This window comes from Carcharhinus amblyrhynchos, chromosome 7 (genome assembly GCF_965287045.1).
Source record: "Carcharhinus amblyrhynchos chromosome 7, sCarAmb.v2.hapA, whole genome shotgun sequence".
NCBI lineage: Eukaryota > Metazoa > Chordata > Chondrichthyes > Carcharhiniformes > Carcharhinidae > Carcharhinus > Carcharhinus amblyrhynchos.
The window spans coordinates 106815386-106839084 of NC_137330.1; the positions used below are offsets into that span (position 1 = coordinate 106815386).

The window sequence follows — 23699 nt, forward strand, 5'->3', positions numbered from 1 at the left end:
AAAAATGGCTGAGTCGATGCCTATGGCCGTACTAGTCTAGAAATGTCTGATCTCGGAAGCATAAGCAGACTCAGACTTGGTTGGTACCTGGATGGGAGACCGCCTGGGAATGCCAGGTGCCGTAAACCTTTGCTGCCAAGGGCTGCCCACAACACCCACTCTCTAAAGCTTGGGATTTGCCAGGGCCTTGGGGAGTGCCACTCTACATCAAGCGTGACTGACTAGGAGTCTTTCCCACACTTACTGCCAGGAGTGCTTTGCAGGTTGACCCAATCAACCTGTTTGACTGTGTTATGAACGCACTTTTCTTGCTCATCAGGTCCTGAACCCACAGCTCCTGGCTTAGGGGCAGGTATGGTGCCCACTGTGCCAGAAGACCTGTCTGACTAGCTCGTTCTCATTCTACCATTCCCTTTTTACCAACATTTCGGTTGCTATTTCTAAAATAAAACTCCCAAACCTCAGGTTTACTCTTATTCTTTGCAAAATTACCAGCCTCTCTCTTAATCTAGTAGTATCCTTGGGTGGATGTTTCTTACTGAGATTTTGTTATTTTTAATAGTTTGTATTTTTATTGAAGATTTTGAATTTTATTTTAAATGTTTCCCACCTTTTTAACCCAACAGACATCAAACAGCATTCCTTGCAAACTAATTTCATTGACTTTGTTAGGGATGGAAGCTTGTCGTGTTCAGGGTTAATATGAAATTGACTTGTATTATAATCATTCCCTCCAACTCCCACCACCACCAAGATCTTTTATTTATTAGTGTCACAAGTAAGGCTTACATTAACACTGCAATGAAGTTACTGTGAAATTCCCCTAGTTGCCACACTCCAGTGCCTGTTCGGCTACACTGAGGGAGAATTTAGCATGGCCAATGCACCTAACTAGCACGTATTTCAGACTGTGGGAGGGAACCGGAGCACCCGGAGGAAACCCACACAGACACGGGGAGAATGTGTTATGACAGTAACACTACAATCTGCACTTGCTCCATTCCTTCTCTATGAATGGTTATGCTTTGTCTGTATAGCGCAAGAAACGATACTTTTCACTGTATCCCAAAACACGTGACAGTAATGAATCAAATCAAAAACCCACACAGACATGGGGAGAATGTGCAGACTCCATACAGACAGTGGCCCAAGCCAGGAATCGAACCCGGATCCCTGGCGCTATGAGACAACACCACCGTGTCACCGTGCTGCCCCATGCTTACTATGAGAGCAGAAACCCATTGCGAGATGTGGAGTCAATGGGCAACTAATGACGGACAAATATCATTGAGGAAACGTCAGTTGAGGCACCCTGAACACTATAGACTTTCAAGGGTGTGTGGAAAACCTGGGTCTTGGCAGTCCTACATCTGCAGGTCAGGACCAGAAAAAACTCTGTACGAAATTGTTTGCTGACAGCGCAGTAGAGGAGGAAATTGATGGCGGAATTCAGCCACTGAAGCATGATACCGATGTCCGCAAACAGATTGATGAGCTGGTGGTAGTCATTCCTGTCATGCTCCGGGGTGTTGTAGGCTGTCCTCAGGATGCAGTAGGTGACAAAACGAGGGAGGGACAGCAGGACAAAGGCAAAGGAGACGGCGAAGAGGATCAGGATGGACTTCTTCATCAGCTTCCGAGTGGTGACGCCATTTATCGACTTCAGCTGCTCCTGAGTGAACAGCCTGCTGGCCGTGTAGAGCTGCTGGCCAATCAGGCAGTTGAAGATGATGAGGAGGATGTAGGGTATTCCACCCGACACGAAGGTATGGAACCAAACCACAGCGGTGGAATAGAAACTATCATTGTAATCACAGGTGGGCACCAATAGGGTCATATTGCCCACAGTGGAATTCCGGAACTCCGAACTGTTGATCCAATAAGCAGGAAGAGCTATCAGGTGCGAGACCAGGACGACAGTCAATATGATCCTGATGGTCACCTTTGTCTGGGAGCAGTGCTGCTTGGCTTGTGTGCTCCTTAGCACCAAGTATCGCTCAAAGGTAAAGACAATGACAATCCAAATGGAACTGAATACGGAGCCGTACTCCAGGACTGTGACAAGCCCGCACCACGGGGAGCTGTTCCAGAAAGGATTAGGGTCCAACCAGCCCAGGCTTAAGTCTATCAGTCCACCCCAGAACAAGCACATTGAGTCTGCAATAGCCAGGGAAAGCAGATAGAGTCTTGCTACCTTGGACATGCCACATTTCCGATAGTGGATCGTGTATACTGTCAACAGATTCGCTGCGGAGACAGAAACAATTAGACATTTCAGTTATACGACATGAGCATGAGTTCTGATAATGGGACAATGGTAAAAAAAAAAGTGCAAGGAGGGGCTGTTTAACCATTCATATTTATTGTACATCAATTGGGTGTTAACTCTCTGCAGGTAGCCGGTGTTAAATCACCTGCGCTTCTATCGAGGAGGAGGCTGGAAGCAGAGTTTTTGGAGGGAGGTACACAAAAGGCAGCGTGCGTTTCTATATAAGAATGTAAATGAGTGAAGACGTGGCAAAGTGTTGACAGAGTAGCTAAGGATGACACCTAAAGGAGGATGTTCTAAACCAGGATTCTTCTTTTCTCTTTTGGATATAAAACTTGGAATTCTAAATGGCAGAAGCAAATTTGAATTGTTGGGATGTGATTACCCTCCAATGTTGGAGAGTTTGAAACTTCATGACAGGTGAGGGGATGAGGTTGATATGGAGAGAAGTCACCCCTCTACCAAGGAGACAAGAGGTACAGTCTGGAAGTAACCAAAAAAGAAATTGCTGGAAAATCTCAGCAGGTCTGGCAGCACCTGTAAGGAGAGGAAATAGTTGACATTTTGAGTCCAGATGACCCTTTGTCACTTGGACTCAAAACGACAGACTTATAAGTGTTACTCCCTGAATGAAGTCAGATCAGAAGCAATGGGGAGGTGGTAGCACAATGGATTGTCACTAGACTAGTAATCCAGAGACCCAGGGCAAGATCTGGGGACCTGTGGTTCAAACCCTACTACAGCAGATGATGAAATCAGAATCCAAAATCTGGGATTGGTTCATGTTTTAGGGTGAATTCTGGTACTACAGACAATACAAAACTCAAGAGGCAGATAGGCTATACAAATCATTTATTAAAAACACAACAAGCAGCTGCATGGACATAACCAAAAGGGATTAGGGAGCTCTGGAATAGAGTGATCCATTATAAATTTTCTTATCAATCATCCCATCTCATATTAGTTTAAAATCAATTTCATTTAGTAAGCATACATCAATAATAATTGCTGACAAGTAACTCAGCCAATCGTATTTTACCATCCAGCATAATGATATCTCATTCATCCATTTAATCCGGACCCTGACTCCCATCTTGGCTAAACTTACTTCCCTATTGCTATCTAACTATAGATGCTCATCGTAGAGGTTAAAGTGAACATTCCCACTGGCTTATTACCAAAACTGGATAGACACATGATCCTGCATCCAGGTACGTATCTATTCTATGTCTAGACAATGAATATCCCTATTCATAAAGTTGCAAGATGTGTTCACTTTCCAGAAACTTTCTGATATGAATTCTGCTAATGACTGAAGTTCTCAGGCCTTTGCCTCTGAACTCTTTGCCTTTACCATCATACCTTGCAGTAACTTGCTTTTGGCTGAAATGAACAACAATTCATTCAATACATTTAAAATATCAGCATTTATGTCATAAAATCATAATTACTTATTTAAATCTCTTTTTGCATCCACATATGTCTAAACTATTTGCTTCATTAACTTATTATCTTTGTTTCAAGAATCATTTAACTACTTGCAGGTAGTACTGTCAATGCCTTATGTGTTCTGCCTAAAACCTTATTAGCTGGTTAATAATTTCTCTCTTTAGTTCACTAAAGCAAAGTTGACTTATTAGTCACAAGTGGGCTTACATTAACACTGTAATGAAGTTACTATAAAAATCCCCTAGTCACCACACCCTGGTGCCTATTCGGGTACACGGAGGGAGAATTTTACATGGCCAATCCACCTAACCTGCACGTCTTTGGACTGTGGGAGGAAACTGGAGCACCCGGAGGAAACCCACACAGACATGGGGAGAATGTGCAAACTCCACACAGGCAGTGACCCAAGCTGGGAATCGAACTCAGGTCCCTGGCACTGTGAGGCAGCAGTGCTAATGACTGTGCTGCCCACTAATGTCCTTTAGGGGAGGAAATCTGCCATCCTCACCAGATCTGGCCTACGTGTCTCTCCAGAGCCACAGCAATGTGGCTGACTCTCAAATGCCCTGAAATAGAGGGCAGTCAGGGTTGGGCAATAAATGCTGGGCCCAGTCAGTGATGCCCACTTCCCATGAATGAATTTAAAAGAAAGTAAGGGGTTTGCTGAGGTGGATGGCACTTAGTTGGACAGTGATGAATGTTTTTGATCTCTCTAACAGATGGAAAGTATGAGAAAAGTGACTTATCAAATGGCCCACAAAGCCAAGTCAGAATGAAATGGATGGTCATTCCTTGGAAGAGCGTGACCAGTTGTGTCAATGGTTGACAACATCCCATTTAGGGATCTCTCGACTGGGGTTAGTCATGTTAAGCCATTGGAGTTTGCCAAAGTGTGTCACATGGACAGGCAATTGGTCCTAATTCAGAGAAGACCTTTTTGGATTGGATGCCTGTTGCCTAAAAACATTCCCGGGGAAACAATAATTCCCTTCCTGGAACAACTGGCACAGTCCACAGCGGCACAAGGGATAGGGGGCTGTGCGCTCATCAGGGTTTGAAATATTCCAGAAGCTGGAGGCCGGAGTTAATGTGACAAAGGGATTAAAGAAAGAATAGTGATGAAAACAAACAAGGCAAAAGCAGTTATGTAAGTAGATGAAAGTGGAACAGTAATAATTCATAAACATTCCCTTGAGCAAAGAGGCAGTGTTTTTGAAACTTAATATGAAGAGAACAGCTGTACGGGATTGGAAATCTCCTCCAGCTGGGAAATTAATGGAATATAAATGTCAAACCCAGGGACATATTTATAACTATAAATGTACAAAAGCCAAGTACCAGCCAACAGCCTGAGGCTGGGCAGCAAGGGGTCAATTCAACAGTTGGCAAAACCGATGGCTCATTGAAAGGGTTTGCACATTGACTAGTTGCTATCAGGGAACAACAATAGCAGGAAGTATCACTACCCGCCATTAACTAACCAAATGAAGAGTCTCTGATTGTCCAGTATAATGGCACTAAGAACATGTCATCAATATAGTACACTCAAGGGATGGGAACGCCACTAAGGTGGGGCAGTATGGTGGCACAGTGCCTCTCAGCACCTGGTGCCTGGGTTCAATTCCCGGCTCGAGTCACTGTCAGTGTGGAGTTTGTATATTCTCCTGTGTCTGCGTGGATTTCATCCGGGTGCTCCAGTTTCCTCCCACAGTCTAATGGTGGATTGCTCATGCTCAATTGTCCCAAGATGTGAGGATTAGAGGGGTAAATATGTGGAGTTATGGGGATAGGGATTGGGCCTGAGTAAGATGATCTGTTAGAGAGTTGATGCAGGCTTGATGGGCTGAATGGCCTCCTTCTGCAATGTAAGGATTCTAAGGTTTGCACCACAAGCAACAGTAATGGAATTATGATTGGTTCCTCTTGAGAAAAGGAATGAGGTGGTGGTGGCCGAGTGGTATTGTCATTAGACTAGTGGTCCAGTGACCCAGGGTAATGCTCTGGAAACCTGGGTTCAAATCCCACCACAGCAGACCATATGATTTGTATCCAATAAAAGCTGGAACTAAAGTTGAATAATGACAATAAAACCAATGTCGATCATCATTAAAAACCCATCTGGCTCCTTTAGAGAAGGAAATCTGCCATCCTCACCTGGCCTGGCCTACATGTGACTCCAGACCAACAGCAATGTGTTTGACTTGTAAATATCTCTCAGAAATAGCAATGGAGATGACCAATAAATGCTGCTTCAGCCAGTGATACATCCTGTGAATTAATTTAAAACATGTAACCTTGAAGCCAGATGCTATTACAGTGTTAGCTCAAGCAGCAGGGGATTTGTCCAGACAATGAGAACTATAATATTCCAATGGAAAACCCCGTATTGTGTAATACAGCATGAGCTGATCATGTTTGCCTGGAGTTATGGTAGCACAATGGTTAGCACTGCTGCCTCACAGCGCCAGGGATCCAGGTTCAATTCTGGCCTCGGGTCACTGTCTGTGTGAAGTTTGCATGTTCTCCCCGTGTCTGTGTGGGTTTCCTCAGGTACACTGGTTTCCTCCCACAATCCAAAGATGTGTGGGTTGGGTTGATTGTCCATGTTAAATTGCCCCTAGTGTCAGAGGGATTATGGGGATAGGGCCTGGGTGGGATTGTTGTCGGTGCAGGCTCGATGGGCCAAATGGCTTTCTTCTGCACTCTAGGGATTCAATTAACAGCGCCAACTACTGGACATTGGAACAACAGGGAATATGTTTGAGATGTCTAAGCTGAATTGTTATAAGAAGCAGGAGATCAGAGTGTGGTTACTGCAATCGGGAGGAGGGTTGGGGCTGGTCATCTTGGCTCAAGATTGACAAACCAATGCTGGATAGATCAACCGTGTTGGGGACTGTTAGTGGTCTCAGCTTAATTGTCATGTTATTGGTCTGAGGGTTTTCCTATGGTTTCAGGACAAGTGTTTTGCCAAGGATTTAAGACCACACGTGTGGGAGGACGAGGTTGATATGGGGAGGAGTGACTCCCCTACCAAAGGGGATAGCAAGGTAAAGTTTTGGTGATGTTGCTTCTGGAGTGAAGAAGTCAGGGGTTTGCTGAGATGGATGTCACTTAGTTGGACAGTGATGAATATTTGGTCTCTCTAACAGAATTCCTGGATGGAATGAGGGAGGAAGGTAACTTGTCAAAAAGCCCACGTCATGGTGACTTTGTTGCTGGGAATTCAGGGGTCAGTTTCAGCTGGTCACTGGAGGTTTTGTACGGAGGTTTTCCTGTGTTAGTTAAACTAATGTGCTGTCCCTCAGTGGACTCAAACAAGTGCCGGAGTGTGGCGAATAGGTGATTTTCACAGTAACTTCATTGCAGTGTTAATGTAAGCCTACTTGTGATGCTAATAAATGAACTTTAAAAAACAACTTTAAACATAAGGTATTTTCCATGGATCCAGGAATGTGGGACAATAGGAGTAATGTTGCTCACTCTTGTTACCAAGCCTATACAGCATATTTTTGTGCTGAAATAAAGTAAGAGCAAGAAAGTTACTACACATAAACTTACAGAAAAATGGATAGGGACTGGACAAAACAAATACATCCATGGCCTGAATGGTGCTTCCAGATTGTGGTTTAAGTTTATTTATTAGTGTCAATGTACCTAACCAGCACATCTTTCAGACTGAGAGAGCAAACCAAACACCCAGAAGAAACCCATGCAGCCATGGGGAGAACATACAAATTCCACGCAGACAGACAGCCAAGTTGGGAATCGAACCCAGGCACTGTGAGACAGGATTGTTACGGGCTAAAAGAGAAAATGCTGGAAAATCTCAGCAGGTCTGGCAGCATCTGTACAGAAAGAAAAAAGTTGACATTTCGAGTCCAGATGACGTTTTGTTTTCACTTTTGGTTTCAGATTCCAGAATCCATAGCATTATCCTTAATCCTTTTATCCTTAAAAACGTTTAGGGATATTGTGGGAGGGTTGTTTCTCTAACTACAGGGTACGCAAGTCTTTGAATTCAGATTTGAAAATTTGGTGATACCTAATCTAAGTATTATAGAGAGGGTGGCGAGACCATAAGACTTTGGAGCAGAATTAGGCCATTGAATATCTTGAATATCTTCTTGTCTGTGATTTGATGATAATCCTTCTACATCATGTAGTGAACTCCAGGGAAGTCTCTGCAAAACCACTTCCTGACCACAAGCTGATTTTGTGAAACTTCAGAATATCAGTATATAGAATGTACACCATAGGAATAAACTGCCCATGTTAGTGTCCATGCTTCACGCACAAGCCTCCACCCACCATCCTGATCAGCATAACCTTGCTTCCTTTCATCCTCATGTCCAATTTCCCTTTTAAGACATTTATGATACAGGGTCTCAATTACTTAGGGTGGCATGGTGGCACAGTGGTTAGCACTGCTGCCTCACAGCGCCAGGGATCCGGGTTCAGATCCAGCCTTGAGTGTGGGATGCGCCCGTGGGTTTCCTCCGGGTGCTCCGGTTTCCTCCCACAGACCAAAGATGTGCAGGTTAGCTGGGTTGGCCATGATAAGTTGACCCTTAGTGTCCCAAAATGCGTAGATTAGATGGGATTATCCATGGTAAATGTATGGGGTTACAGGAATAGGGCAGGGATGAGGGAGTGGGTAAAATACTCTGTGGGAGAGTCAGTGCGATAGGCCAAATATCCTTTTTTGCACCGTAGGGATTCTATGATTATCCTACTTCACTGGGATGGCGCATCTCACATGTGGCAAAACGGTAATGTCAGGTAATCCAGAGGCTCTGGAGGACAACGGTTTGAATCCCAGCTGGTGGAATTTAAATTCAATTAATAATCTGGAATTGAAAAGCTTAGTCTCAGTAATGGTGACCATAAGACCATTGTGGATTAGGACAAAGAACAGTAGAGAACAGGAACAGGCCCTTTGGCCCTCCAAGCTTGCACCGATCATATTTATCTACCTAAACCAATTGCTTATATCCCTCAATTCCCCATTTGTTCATATGCCTATCAAGATAAGTCTTAAATGTGGCTATCGTATCTGTCTCAACCACCTCACTTGGCAGTGCATTCCAGGCCCCCACCATCTTCTGTGTAAAAAACTCCCCCCGCACATCCCCACTGAATCTTACCCCCCTTATCTTGAACTTCTGCCCCCTTGTAATTGTCATTTCTGTCCTGGGAAAAAGCTTCCAACTATTCACCATATCTGTATCCCTCATATTTTTATAAACTCCTATCAGATCACTTCTCAGCCTCCGTCTTTCCAGGGAGAACAATCCTAGTTTATTCAATCTTTCCATCTAGCTAATACCTCCATACCAGGCAACACCCTGGTAAACCTTTTCCGTACTCCCTCCAAAGCCTCCACGTCCTTCAGGTAGTGTAGTGACCAGAATTGGCCCAAATGTGGACTAGCCAGTGTTTTATATAACTGTAGTATAATTGTTACAGTTCTTTGTTTAAAAACCCATCTGGTCCACGAACGTCCCCGTGTGGGGAAGGAAATCTGCCGTCCTTATGTGGCCTAGCCTACATGTCACTCCAGAGCCACAGCAATGCAGTTGACTTTTATTTGCTCTCTGAATTGGTGTGGTAAGCCACTCAGTTCAAAGGCAATTAGGGATAGGGTTTGGGCAACAAGTACTGGCCTTGAGAACAACAGATCAGTAAAATTAAATAACATTCCAAGCACCCTCCGGGAAAAAAAGATTCATCTTGAATTCTTTATTGACTTTTTGCTGTGTGACATATCCCTGGCTCCAGCAGCTCAAGATCCTTTGTTTTTAACACATCTTTCAATTCTATCTATTTATACTCCCCCAATGCATGTTCCAAATGTGATTAGTGCTTCTGAACCCAAATTAGGATCAAAAATCCAGAAATTTAGGCTTAAGCAAATATACTTGCGCCATTAATTTGGCGCCGATTCAGAATTCTAATCAGATTCAGAAATTTGAGCCAACTGTCATCATTTCGTTCTAAGTGTCAGCTAGACAGAAGATCTGAAAATATTTACTTGATTGAAGATAAACAGCAGCAGATTTCAACTTACAGATGTCACTGGGCAAAGCCCCATTTGCTCGTTCGTGTGGCCTCCATGCTGGTCAGCAGGCGTCTAACTTTATGCCCAAGCACAATCACACACGCAGCGCGAGATGCCGGTTAAAGTTGGCTGGAAGATGTCCCGTCAAGAAAACCCATTCGTCATTCCCCCTTCCAGTCCTGTCCATTTTGCCAACACAGAGTGGGGTCTGACAGAGTTGTTTGGAAAGTGGGAATGAAGCAGACGAAGATAATGTGGGAGATTGTCATGGACTACAGGACGAGTAGTGGAGGACATGCTCCCGTTTACATCAACGGGGATGAAGTGAAAATGGTCGAGAGCTTCAAGTTTCTAGGTGTACAGATCACCAACAACCTGTCCTGGTCCCTTCATGTAGACACCAACATCTCTAATTTCTCAGGAAATTTGGCATGTCAGCTACGACTCTCACCAACATTTATAGATGCACCACAGAAAGCATTCTTTCTGGTTATATCACAGTTTGGTATGGCTCCTGCTCTGCCCAGGACCACAAGGAACTACAAAGGGTCATGAACGAAGCCCAGTCCATCACTCAAACCAGCTCCCTATCCACTGACTCTGTCAACACTCCCTGCTGCCTTGGAGAAGCAGCCAGCCATGCACCCTGGACATCCTCTCTTCCACCTTATTCTGTTGGGAAAAAGATACAAAAGTCCAAGACCAAATCTGGATCAACTGACTCAAGAACAACTTCTTCCCTGCTGACTTTTGAATGGACCTACTCTATATTAAGCTGATCTTTCTCTAAACCTAAGCTATGACTGTAAACTAAATTCTGCACCCTCTCCTTTCCTTCTCCCCTATGTACTCTGTGAACGGTATGCTTTGTCTGTACAGTGCACAAGAAACAATACTTTTCACTGTATCCCAATACACGTGACAATAAGAAATCAAATGTAAAATTTGTGGGATTGGTCCTACGAATAATATAATGTGATGGAATCTTTGCCAAGGATAATGTAACAGTTTTTCCCGAAGGATAACAAAAATGGATGGAACTTACCCTCATTGAAACATGTTTGTAAAGAATGCTTGACAACAAAATAGATTATTTTATAATCCTCAGACACACTGAGTGTGAATACTGCCTCCTAACACGTTCCACATTAACCTCCTACATTGGAAGGGAAGGAGATGTGTAAAGGAGGAAGGACCTATTGTTGTGGTTTAGCTTTTATCATCCAGATTTTAACCAGTGTGATCTCACTGTTGCACGGGAATATCAGACCCGCTGGCTGGAGAAGAGAAGACAAACACCGGAACTCTACCACCTCGCCCGCTGCGGAATCGGAGCGGGCGAGGATCCAACAACGGAAATCTCCATTGGTCTCGGGCAGGAATTTCCAGTCTCGTTCGAGCAAGGCTGTAAAATCCCGCGCAAGGTCTACCTAAAATTAAAGCAAATTACTGCGGATGCTGGAATCTGAATCAAAAACAAAAAAAGGCTGGAAAAGCTCAGCAGATCTGACAGCATCTGTGAAGAGAGAACAGAGCCAACGTTTCGAGTCAGTGACGAAGGGTGATCCAGTGTTAGGAGATTCAGAGCCAACAGTTCAAATCAGTGACGAAGGGTCATCCAGACTCGAAATGTTAGTCAAGGTCGATACAGTTTTTCTGCTTCCATCTTGGTGGTCATCTGATGCAGTGGATAATGGAGTTGCTGCCTGGCCATGGTGATGTGTTAGTTATTCTTGTCACATACCTAACTTCAATAATATAAACGGTGCCTTTTACATTAAATAAAATACCATGATAAAGTTTACTGAATGAATCCTCATTTTTTATTCGGGAATGATGAACTTTGAGGAATGTATGCTGGGACCAATACTGAGAAAGTTGGCTGTACCGAGACAGGCTGTGCTGGCGTCGACAGACACACGCACGAGCTTAGTGAGACCTGCTTCTCAACACGTTCCACATTCACCACTGACACTGGAAATGAAGGAGACGTGTGGCTTCAAGTGTCTTGCTAAATTAGCTGAATGCTTAAGTTATCTACTTTGGTGACATGTTAATCTTTGTTCTAAAATAAGTTTTGTTGAGATTGGTTCAAGCCAAAGTACAAACGGCCAAATAAAATACTTGAACTTGTGAACGGTTTTGTGCAATGTGGCAGAATGACCGGTTAACAGAAATGAGTTTCTAACACACTCTTTCTCATACACTTACCGACAGTACAATACCTCAGTCTGGTTACTGGCTTTTCCCCACTTTTAGTCTATCCACTCCAGAGAAAAAGAATCCAACTCTGCAAACATCTCCAATCTGGCTCTGCTGTATAGGTGAATATTGGGAGTGCCTTCAGGTCAGGGTTATTAAATATTTATGACTCTCAGGGCTTTACCAGCTGTTTAGGGACAGGTTGGGAAGCAATGGGGCTGGTGAAATGGTGAGGGAATGTGGCGGGGGTGGAGAATACCCTTTTCCTTCCTGCTGCCATGACGTTTTACCAGCAATGAGGGTAAAATTGGAAGCCCCTCCAGCCCTGAGGCCAATTGTGTCACCAAAGTGGCCAAATAAGGGCCCCCACCCACTGCCGATGGCACATTACCAGTGGTAGGTGTTCCCTTTTCATACAGGGAGACCAGCTGGTGGGCACAGGAAGGGTGGGTGGGGTCTTTCTAATGGGGCACTCTGTGACCACAGCAGCAATGTCCTCCCTTCTCCCCTCGCTGACACCACATTCCCTACCCCAGGGCCAGCCTGATTGGCTCCAGTGAGCCTAGGTTCACTTGGTTATGGGGGTGGTGGCCATTGCTGGGCGCTCTCAGCTGGGTGCAGCCCCAGGAAGCTCCGAGGAAGCTCTTGGGGAAAGGTTTCAGTCAAGCTGAGCCACAGGAGCCCCTGACACCAATTCATCTGTTGCTGAACGGGCTGAAAAGCTGGCTGGGTATCCTCTGAATGGCCAGCGTGGGTTTGGACTCTGCCGTCTAACCCATTGTCAGGATCCCTGTTACCCTGGCACGACAATCTGTTTACACAAGTGCGTGAGGTTTCAGTTTATGCAGAGCTGGACTGCGGAATGTTACCCTGCAAGTGTTGGAAGCGTGCGCAATCAGCATGAAACTTAACTTCTATAGTCACTTAACAACTAGTATTTCTAGTCACTGCCAAACACTTGGGGCTGTTTGTTCACTGCCAGCTCCTCCTGTGATGATTCACTGGGTAAAAACACCAAGCAGCATGTTGGCTGGAGGTGTTGGTGGAAGCATATTCAATAGTAACTTTCAAAAGGGTCAGTATTTGAAAAGGGTAAACGTGCAGTGCTAAGAAGAAAGAGAGTGGGATTAATTAGATTGACAAGTTAGTATGGACACGATGTGCCTAATTGGAAGATGAGGTGCTATTCCTCCAGTTTGCACTGGGGTTCGCAGGAACATAAAGTAACGTTTATTTATTAGTCAGAAGTAAGGCTCACATTAACACTGCAATGAATTACTTGAAAATCCCTTAGTCATCACACTCTGCCGCCTGTTTGGGTCAATGCACTGAACCAGCATATCTTTCAGACTGTGGGAGGAAACTGGAGCACCCGGAGGAAGCCCACACAGACATGGGGAGAATGTGCAAACTCCACACAGACAGTGACCCAAGCCAGGAATCGAACCTGGCCCTGTGAGACAGCAGTGCTAACCACTGCGCCACTGTGCCATCCATAAACATTGCAATAGGCCAAGGATGGGCATGTGGGCAAAGGAGCAGGGTGGTGCGTTGAAGTGGTAAATGACAGGCGGGTCTGGGTCCTGCTTGCGGACGGACCCAAACTGGAGGGACACCACCTCATCTTCCGATTGGGCACTTTACAGCATTCTGGACTTAAGGTTGAGTTCAACAACTTCAGAGCATGAACTCTCCCCAGCATCCCATTTAAATTTATTTTATTTCATTTAATTTCATATCATTCTCAATGTTATCATCCTTTTTTCCACCGCTACACCCTCCCCCCACCCTCTTCAGGCCTACTATCACATACCTCAGGCAGTTCTTTACCAAACTGTACCTTTGTTCTGCCGTTCACACATTCTGATCACTTAATGGACACTTTCAACACATTCTCAGCCTCCTGCATGCTCACTTACATTCCCTTTGTCCCATTCCATCACCCTCCTCAGAGTTCAAATCCCTGCTGACTCCCTTCCCTCTCAGCTCTGACGATCCAGAATTGAAACGTTGGCTCTGTTCTCTCTCCACAGATGCTGTCCGACCTGCTGAGATTTTCCAGCATTTTTCTGTTTGTGTTTCAGGTTCCAGCATCGGCAGTAATTTGCGTTTATCTCAAGGGTAATTAGGGAATTGGCAAAAGGTGACAGTAAGACCAGTCAATTGAAAGAAAAGACACAAAGGTACTCCTAGGACCTAAAGATTAAAGGTGGTCCTGAAAGGGGAAATAGCAAAGGAGGAACAACATTGAATATATGTGGATGATTGGTCCATCCACCCTGTCCCATGTGGCTGAGTTCAACAGAAGCTTGAGGAACAGTAGCATCTGTCAATGAAGCACTTGACAACATACTAAGTGCAGATCACTAAGCATTGCCTCTATTCTGTCGGACAGCAGAGGCTGGTGATGGTTCTGCTCTTCCCATTTACAGCTTCTCACAGACTCATCTTTCTTTAATTAAAAACAGGCCACTCAGCCCCTCAAGTCTGCTGCTCCTTTCAATACGATCGTGCCTGATCTGATTGTAACCTCGACCCGAAATTTCTGCATGCCTGCCGACTCCAATCTATGTAGCTCTGCCTTAAAATATTTTCAAAGGTTCTGCTTCCGCAGGCTTTTGAGGAACAGAGTTCCAGAGACTCACCCCTCAAGGACAAAACATTTCTCCTCATCGCCGTCTTAAATGAGCGATCCCTTATTTTTAAACGGTGACCCCTGGTTCTGGATTCTCTGACAAGAGGAAACATTCTCCCCAAATCCATCTGTCAATACCTTCAGGATCTTGAAAGTTTCAGTTAAATTGCCTCTTACTCTTCTAAACTCTACTGGATACAAATGTAACCTCTCTAACCTTTCCTCATAAGACAACCCACCCGTTCCTGGGATTAGAGTCATAGAGCTTTACAGCATGGAAACAAGTCCTTTGGCCCAACTTGTCCATGCCACTCTTTTTTTTAAACCTCTAAGATAGTCCCAATTGCCCACATTTGGCCCATCTCCCTCTATACCCATCTTATCCATGTAATTACCTAAATGCTTTCTAAAAGACAAAATTGTACCCACCTCTACTACTGCCTCCGGCAGCTTGTTCCAGATACTCACCACCCTCAGTGAAAAAAATTACCCCTCTGGACACTTTTGTATCTCTCTCCTCTCACCTTAAACCTATGCCCTTTAGTTTTAGACTCCCCTACAGTTGGGAAAAGGTATCTAACTGATCGATGCTCCTCATTCTCAGCCTCCTACACTCAAGAGAAAAAAGTCCCAGTCTATCCATCTTCTCCTTATAACTCAAACCATAAAGTCCCGGTAACATCCTAGTAAATCTTTTCTGCACTCTTTCTAGTTTAATAATATCCTTTCCATAATAGGGTGACCAGAACCGCACACAGTATTCCAAGTGCGGCAACAAGACATCCCAAATCCTGTATTCAATGTTCTGACTGATGAAATCAAGCATGCCGAATGTCTTCTTCACCATTCTGTTCACTGTGACTCCACTTTCAAGGAGCTATGAACATGTACCCCTACATCTCTTTGTTCTGTAACTCTCCCCAGTGCCCTACCATTAACTGAGTAAGTCCTGCCCTGGTTCAATCTACCAAAATGCATCACCTCACATTTGTCTAAATTAAACTCCACCTGCCATTCGTCAGCTCACTGGCCAAATTGATCAAGATCCCATTGCAATTGGAGCTAACTTTCTTCACTGTCCACTATGCCACCAATCTTGGTGTCATCTGCAAACTTACTAACTACGCCTCCTATATTCTCATCCAAACCATTAATATAAATGACAAATAACAGTGGACCCAGCACTGATCCCTGAGGCACACTGCTGGTCACAGGCCTCCAATTTGAAAAACAACCCTCTACAACCACCCTCTGGCTTCTGTCAAGAAGCCAATTTTGTATCCATTTAGATACCTCACCCTGGATCCCGTGAGATTTAACCTTATGCAACAACTTACCATGTGGTATCTTGTCAGAGGCCTTGCTAAAGTCCACGTAGACAACATCAACTGCACTGCCCTCATCTAACTTCTTGGTTACCCTTTCAAAAAACTCAATTAAATTTGTGAGACATGATTTTCCACTCACAAAGCTGTGCTGACTGTCCCTAATCAGTCCTTGTGTCTCTAAATGCCTGTAAATCCTGTCTCTCAAAACACCTTCCAACAACTTACCCACCACATATGTGAGGCTCACTGGCCTGTAGCTCCCAAGCTTTTCCCTGCAGCCCTTTTTAAACAAAGACACAACATTTGCCACTCTCCAATCTTCAGGCACCTCACCCGTAACTATCGATGATTCAAATATCTCAGCTAGGGGAACTGCAATTTCTTCCCTAGCCTCCCACAATGTCCTGGGATACACTTCATCAGGGACTGGGGATTTATCTACCCTGATGCGCTTGAAGACTTCCAGCACCTCCTTCTCTGTAATATGTATACTCCTCAAGACATCACTATTTATTTCCCCAAGTTCTCTAACATCCACACTTTTCTCAATAGGGAATATTGATGAGAAATTTTCATTTAGGATCTCACCCAGCTCTTGTGGACCAGCACGTAGATGACCTTGTTGATCCTTAAGAGACCCTACTCTTCCCCTTGTTACTTTAGTGGTGAGCTGTCTTCACAGAATCATAGAATCCCTACTGTGCAGAAGGAGGCCACTCGGCCCATCAAGTCTGCACCAACAACAATCCCACCCAGGACCCATCCCCATAACCCTACATATTTACTCCACTAATCCCTCTAACCTACACATCCCAAGATATTAAGGGGCAATTTAGCATGGTCAATCACCTAACCCATACATCTTTGGGCAGTGAGAAGAAACCGGAGCACCCGGAGGAAACCCGTGTCTTCTTAGAATCATAAAATCCCTACAGTGCAGAAGAAAGCCATTGGGTCCATTGAATCTGCACTGATTCATTAACAGAACACCCAGACCCTCCCCTCAACCCTATCCTTGCCCATTTACCCTGCTAATCCCTAATACCTTGGGCATTAAGGGGAAATTTAGCATGGTCAATCCACCTAACCTGCACATCTGGAATATTACATGCAGTTCTGGTTGCCGCACTACCAGAAGGACGTGGAAGCTTTGGACAGAGTGCAAAGAAGGTTCACCAGGATGTTGCCTGGTCTCAAACTAAACTAGACTAGGATTGTTTTTACTGGAAAGATTGAGGCTGAGGGGGAGGCCTAATAGAAGTCACAAAGTGATGAGAGACATAGACAGGGTGGACGTCAGAGGCTTTTTCCCAGTATGGAAGTGTCAATTACAAGGGGACACAGGTTTAAGCTGAGAGAGGAAGAGTTTAAGGGGGATGTGCGGGGGATGCTTTTCACACAGAAAGTGATGGTTGCCTGGAACGCGCTGCCAGAGGTGGTGGTGGAAGCAGTTATATTAGCAACATTTAAGAGGCATCTGGATGGGTACATGAAAAGGGAGGGAATCGAGGGGTATGGACTGAGTAAGGACAGAAGGTTTTTTTTTAGTTTAGTTCGGACATCATGATTGGCACAGGCTTGGAGGGCTGAAAGATGTGTTCCTGTGCTGTTCTGGTCTTTGTTCTTTTCTTTGGAGTCTGGGAGGAAACTGTACCACCTGGAGGAAACCTACGCAGACATGGGAAGAATGCGCAGACTCCAGACACTGACCCAAGTTTTGTTTTTAAGTCTTGTAAATTTTTTCCGCGTTTGCTCTGTGTGATGTCCCGGCAATTAACCTTCCACAGGTGGGTTCTGTAGGATTGGAAAACCTTCTGTAGCTATAGAGGGTCAACAATGCTGTGGTAGCTACAGAGAATCAACAAGGACACCAAGGCTCATGTACAGACCCCTCTTTGCCAAGTAGATTGATTTCCTACAGGATGGGTTTTCCAAAGTAGATAAAAATTTGGTTGAATTAGAGGAAGCAGATGATAGTGATTGCAGTTGTGTTAGTGTGAAAGGAAAAGAGAAGCATCAGGGGATCAGTCTGCAGGCACACAGTTCAGAAATGGAACAGGCAGGTGTTAAACAACAGGGAATGTAGTATCAACATAGCAACAGGGGTAAGCCCCTCCATTTTGTTCCACCATTCAATAGGGCAGCACTGCTAGAGCACAGTGGTTAGCACTGGTCTTCTCTGTTGAAGTGCGTTATGCTGGAATTCTGGTCCATTTACAGGGTTAGTAGTCACTGGGGGCTAATTAGGCAGCATGGTGGCACAATGGTTAGCACTGCTGCCTCACAGTACCAGGGACTAGGTCCAATTCCTGGCTTGGGTCACTGCGCGCATGTTCTCCCTGTGTCTGCGTGGATTTCCTCCGAGTGCTCCAGTTTCCTGGTTAGGTGCATTGACCATGCTAAATTCTCCCTCAGTGTACCTGAACAGGCGCCAGAATGTGGCGACTGGGGGATTTTCATACTAACTTCATTGTAGTGTTAATGTAAGCCTTCTTGTGACACTAATAAATAAACTTTGAAACTAGATTGCAGTTGATTTGTTCCTTAACCCCATGTTCTTGTCTTTGATTCTTATAAGCTTACTTGAAGGAAAAAACCTTGTCTTGAAAGTTTTACGTGACCCAGGAGCTACAGCCTTCTAGAAGGCAGAATTCCCAATTCTACCACCATTGAAAAAGACAAAACTATACACCACCATGAATCAGTGTTTCACATTGGGACAGCCTTGCAAATCAGTGTAGTTCTTGACAAGGTCAACATTTAATTTTACCATGACTGAACCAGATGAGTTTTTGTGACAATCGACAATGGTTTGACGGTCATCATTAGACTTTTAGTCCTAGATTTTTATTGAATTCGAATTTCGCTGTTTGGCGTGGTGGGATTCGAACCTGGATTGGAGAGCATTACCCTGGGTCTCTGGATGACTAGCCCAGTGACAATACCACTATGCCACTGTCTCCCGTGTTCGTTAAGAACACATTGTCGTATTGGTTGTGTAGGGGCCATAGGGAAGTCTCACCACCCCGTTGCTCCCACCACTTTTGCCCCAGTGCTCCAGTTTGTTCCATGTTACCTGCCCCATTGCATCTGCAGGTCAGTCTCCAGTGACAAATGTTGTAAAGTTGGGTAGAGTAATTGTAGATTGGGAAGTAGGAAGTTAGAATTTGCTGCTTGTAAAATTGTAAATGTAAAGTGGGGGGGAAAGCATTGTGTGGTCTCCATAAAAAGTGGTGCCTTTTCTGTGCTTAGAGATTTAAAAATGCATGTACACAGAGAGCCCAAACTGAAACATTTGTATCAAAAGACCAAGCAGCAGTTTTTACCAAGACAACAGGCGTTTGAATTTTTTGAATTTAGCCAATCAATTTGAATCGGACACTTAGATACCAAAAACGTATTAAATTTAAATCTGATGTTTTTTTTCAACCTGAGACCAATCCTATTGTGGGAAATATTGATATGCCATCATGGGTGTAAAAGAAGGGAGCAGTGGGACAAAGAGGTTGAGCAACTGCTACATGCCAGAGCTAACAGCTCATTGCTCTCAGCTCTGAACTCTCGCTGGCTCTCATAGCTTAATAGAAAGCTCCATCCAGAAAGCAAAGATACCAAAGAAGAAAGAAGTTCCAGACAGAAGAATCAACAGAGAAGGCCCAGAATATTCCGGAAGACATAAAATCTTGGTTGTAATTTAGAGAGTAACTAAATTCTATTTTGTTAATGAATGTGAATTGTATACATTGGAACAGCATTCCATTAGAATCTTGTTTTATTCGGGAATAGTTAATAATTAGAAGCGATTTATTCAGTTAATTAATAGTTTAGTTACTTTGCTCACTGTTAGATAACTAAATTGTTGTGTGTTGATTATAGGGAGATTGTCAGGGATTTATTTATTTAACCACTAGAAGGTCACACCACTTCACACACCCTTTTCACAGATTATAGGTGAGGTACTCTTCCTGAAAGTGTTGACTCAGGTGGAGAAGTTAGTCAAGAAGGCATACGGCACGCATGCCTTCATCGGCCGAGGCACTGAGTTTAAAAATTGGCAAGTCATGGTGTAGCTTTATCGAACTTTAGTTAGGCTGCACTTGGAAAATAGTGTTCAATTCTGGTCGCCACACTGCCAGAAGCTTGTGGAGGCTTTGGAGGGGGCACAGAAAAGACTTACCAGCATGTTGCCTGGTATGGAGGGCATTAGCTATGAGGAGAGGTTGGAGAAAGTTTGTTTGTTCTCCTTGGAACAACGGAGGTTAAGGGTCGAGCTGATAGAAGTCTACAAGATTATGAGGGGCATGGACAGAGCGGATAGTCAGAAGCTTTTTCCCAGGGTGGAAAAGTCAATTTTTAGGTTTAAGATGCCCTGCAAGGTTTAAAGGAGATGTACGAGGCAAGTCTATTTTTTTTACACAGAGGGTGGTGGGTGCCTGGAACTCGCTGCCGGGGGAGGTAGTGGAAGCAGATACAATAGCCAGTTTTAATGGGCATCTGGACAAATACAGCAATAGGATGGGAATGGAGGGATATGGTCCCCGGAAGGGTAGGGGGTTTCAGTTCAGTCGGTGCAGCCTTGGAGGGCTGAAGGGCCTGTTCCTGTGCTGTAATTTTCTTTGGGTTTTTTGGTGTTAGTTCTCGGGGGCGGTGGGGATTAACCTCCACTTTATAATATAAAGCGATGACTTACCTGGAATTCCGATAGCGCACAGCGACGGGTAATAGATTTTCTGTACTGTGATAAATGTGCTGCCAAATGTAGGCGCCATGTCCAGCAGGTAGTCTTCTTGCAAGGTGACTAGAAGGAGTGGATCATTGTCCCATTCAACTCCTGTAAATAAACGTGAGCTAGTATTAATGGGAAGTATTTACAGTCACCTCCCACAAGCTCTGAGACTAACACACGTGCAAGAAGGTGTCTCGGCCCCAAATGACAGCAACAACCTGGACTCGTGCAGTGAGCTGAACATTGAAAACATTCCAAGCTGCTTCCCTGGCGCATCATCAATCAACTGAGTCACACGAGAGCAGCCAGCCAAACTCTCGAGGTGAAGTCCCCTCCCCTTCGTCCCTGCTATTTCCCCACTCCGACTCCCGGCTCAAACAATCCATCCTGTCACAGGGAGGGTATCTAATTAAAGTGGTCCAGGCCACGAGGTTACAAGGGCTCACCAGGAACTGGCCTTGGGGAACCACAGGTATTGAAGGGGAGACTTGCAGAGAGGCAGCCCTCACCCTCATCCCATCGCCCTCTCGCACACGGGGCCTCAAGGTCACTCTCTGAATATGATGCCCCTCCCTGCTCTGCATGAAAGCCTTTCCTGTCTGCTTCCTCTCCTTGCTGGAGGAGAGTGTGTCCAACTAAGTGAGAGACAGAAACGTAGAAAAATCAGAAATAGAGCAAGGAGTAGGCCCTTCGGCCCTTCCAGCCTGCAGGAGTAGGCCCTTCGGCCCATCCAGCCTGCAGGAGTAGGCCGTTCGGCCCTTGCAGCCTGCAGGAGTAGGCCATTCAGCCCATCCAGCCTGCAGGAGTAGGCCATTCAGCCCATCCAGCCTGCAGGAGTAGGCCATTCAGCCCATCCAGCCTGCAGGAGTAGGCCATTCAGCCCATCCAGCCTGCAGGAGTAGGCCCTTCAGCCCTTCCAGCTTGCAGGAGTAGGCCCTTCAGCCCTTCCAGCTTGCAGGAGTAGGCCATTCAGTCCTTCTAGCCTACTCTGCCATTCATTTTGATCATGGCTGATCATCAAATCATCAGAGACCTGGTGTTGGGAGTTATATTGAGCCTGGTCTTCCAGGGAGAAGAACCTTGACAGTTTTTGGGCCAGCTGCCCCGCTGGGAAGGAAGGTCTTCCTCAAAGTGACAGTCGATGGCATCGATGACCTGTCATGAGAGGTCGAGCCTCTTGGTGCAGCAGCCAGGTTGAGAGAGCCGACCCTCGGCCAGGGGACCCTGTGTTTGGGGCCTCACCTCCTCTGAGCACAATCTCAATGTTTTTTTAAAAGTTTATTGACTGGTCACAAGTAAGGCTTAGAACAAAGAACAAAGAAAATTACAGGCCCTTCGGCCCTCCAAGCCTGCACCGACCAAGCTGCATGACTGAACCAAACCCTCTACCCTTCCGGGGACTATATCCCTCTATTCCCATCCTATTCATATATTTGTCCAGATGCCCCTTAAAAGTCATATTATATTCGCTTCCACTACCTCCTAGTAATTGACTCTTCCACTCTGGGAAAAAGCTTCTGACTATCCACTCTGTCTACGCCTCTCATAATCTTGTCGGCTTCTATCCGGTCGCCCCTCAACCTCATCGTTCCAGTAAGAAAAAACAAGTTTCTCCAACCTCTCCTGATAGCTAATGCCCTCCATACCAGGCAACATCCTGGTAAATCTTTTCTGTACCCCCTCCACATTCTTCTGGTAGTGTGGTGACCAGAACTGAACACTATATTCCAAATGTGGCCTAACTTAAGGTTCTATAAAGCTGCAACATGACTTCCCAATTTTTAAACTCAATGCCCTAGCCAATGAAGGCACTTATGCCAAATGCCTTCTTGACTACCTTCTCCACCTGCATTGCCACTTTCAGTGACCTGTGTACCTGTGCACCCAGATCCCTCTGCCTATCAATACTCTTAAGGGTTCTGCCATTTACTGTGTATTTCTTGTCTGTATTAGACCTTCCAGAATGCACTACTTCACATTTGTCCGAATTAAACTCCATCTGCCATCTCTCCACCCAAGTCTCCAACTGATCTATATCCTGCTGTATTCTCTGATGGTCCTCATCACTTTCTGCAAATCCACCAACCTTTGTGTCGTCTGCAAACTTACTAATCAAACCAGTTACATTTTCCTCCAAATCAGTTATATATATTACAAACAGCAAAAGTCCCAGCACTGATCCCTGAGGAACACCATTTGTGATGTGGAGATGCCAGCACTGGACTGGGGTAAGAATTCTCACAACACTAGGTTAAAGTCCAACAGGTTTATTTGATAGCAAACGTCACTAGCTTTCGTGGCTTTGTCCCTTTGTCAGGTGAATGGGGAGTTCTGATCACAATCAGGGCATACACACTCAGTTACATAGGCTCGAGCAAGACTTCTTCACCACACAGGACCTTCAACCGACGCTGTACACTAGATACATTGATGACATTTTCTTCCTTTGGCCTCATGATGAACAAACACTGAAACAACTATATGATGACATCAACAAGTTCCATCCCACCATCAGACTCACCATGGACTATTCCCCAGAATCAGTTGCATTCTTGAACACACGCATCTCCATTAAGGACGGTCACCTCAGCACCTCACTGTGCCGCAAGCCCACAGACAATCTCACAATGCTCCACTTCTCCAGTTTCCACCCTAAACATGTTAAAGAAGCCATTCCCTATGGACAAGCCCTCCGTATACACAGAATCTGCTCAGATGAGGAGGGTCGTGACAGACACCTCCAGATGCTGAAAGATGCCCTTATAAGAGCGGGATATGGTGCTCGACTCATCGATCGACAGTTCCGACGCACCATAGCAAAAAACCACACCGACCTCCTCAGAAGACAAACACGGGACACGGTGGACAGAGTACCCTTCGTCGTCCAGTACTTCCCCAGAGTGGAGAAGTTATGACATCTTCGCCAGAGTCTTCAACATGTCAGTGATGGAGACGAACATCTCGCCAAGGCCATCCCCACATCTTGCCTTCAAATAACCGCCCAACCTCAAACAGACCATTGTCCGCAG

The 23699-nt window shown here is 45.1% G+C and overlaps 1 protein-coding gene across 1 annotated transcript; it reads right to left on the reverse strand.

Moving 5' to 3' along the window:
• Positions 1-908: 908 nt before the first annotated feature.
• LOC145345551 (putative G-protein coupled receptor 139) lies at positions 909-20751 on the reverse strand. The gene is made up of 2 exons (XM_080193386.1): positions 20635-20751; positions 909-2247 (listed from the first exon to the last, which is right to left on the reverse strand). Exons 1-2 carry the CDS (start codon positions 20711-20713, stop codon positions 1268-1270), a joined length of 1059 nt encoding a protein of 352 aa, XP_080049512.1. The 5' UTR covers positions 20714-20751; the 3' UTR covers positions 909-1267.
• Between the last annotated feature and the right edge of the window lie 2948 nt (positions 20752-23699).

Bases quoted from the DNA above. Each gene is read 5' to 3' on its own strand.
- LOC145345551 (XM_080193386.1), bottom strand. From the start codon at position 20,713: ATGGCGCCTACATTTGGCAGCACATTTATCACAGTACAGAAAATCTAT. The intron at 2,248-20,634 runs GTAAGTCATCGC...CTGTCTCCGCAG, and splicing joins GTGCGCTATCGGAATTCCAG to CGAATCTGTTGACAGTATAC.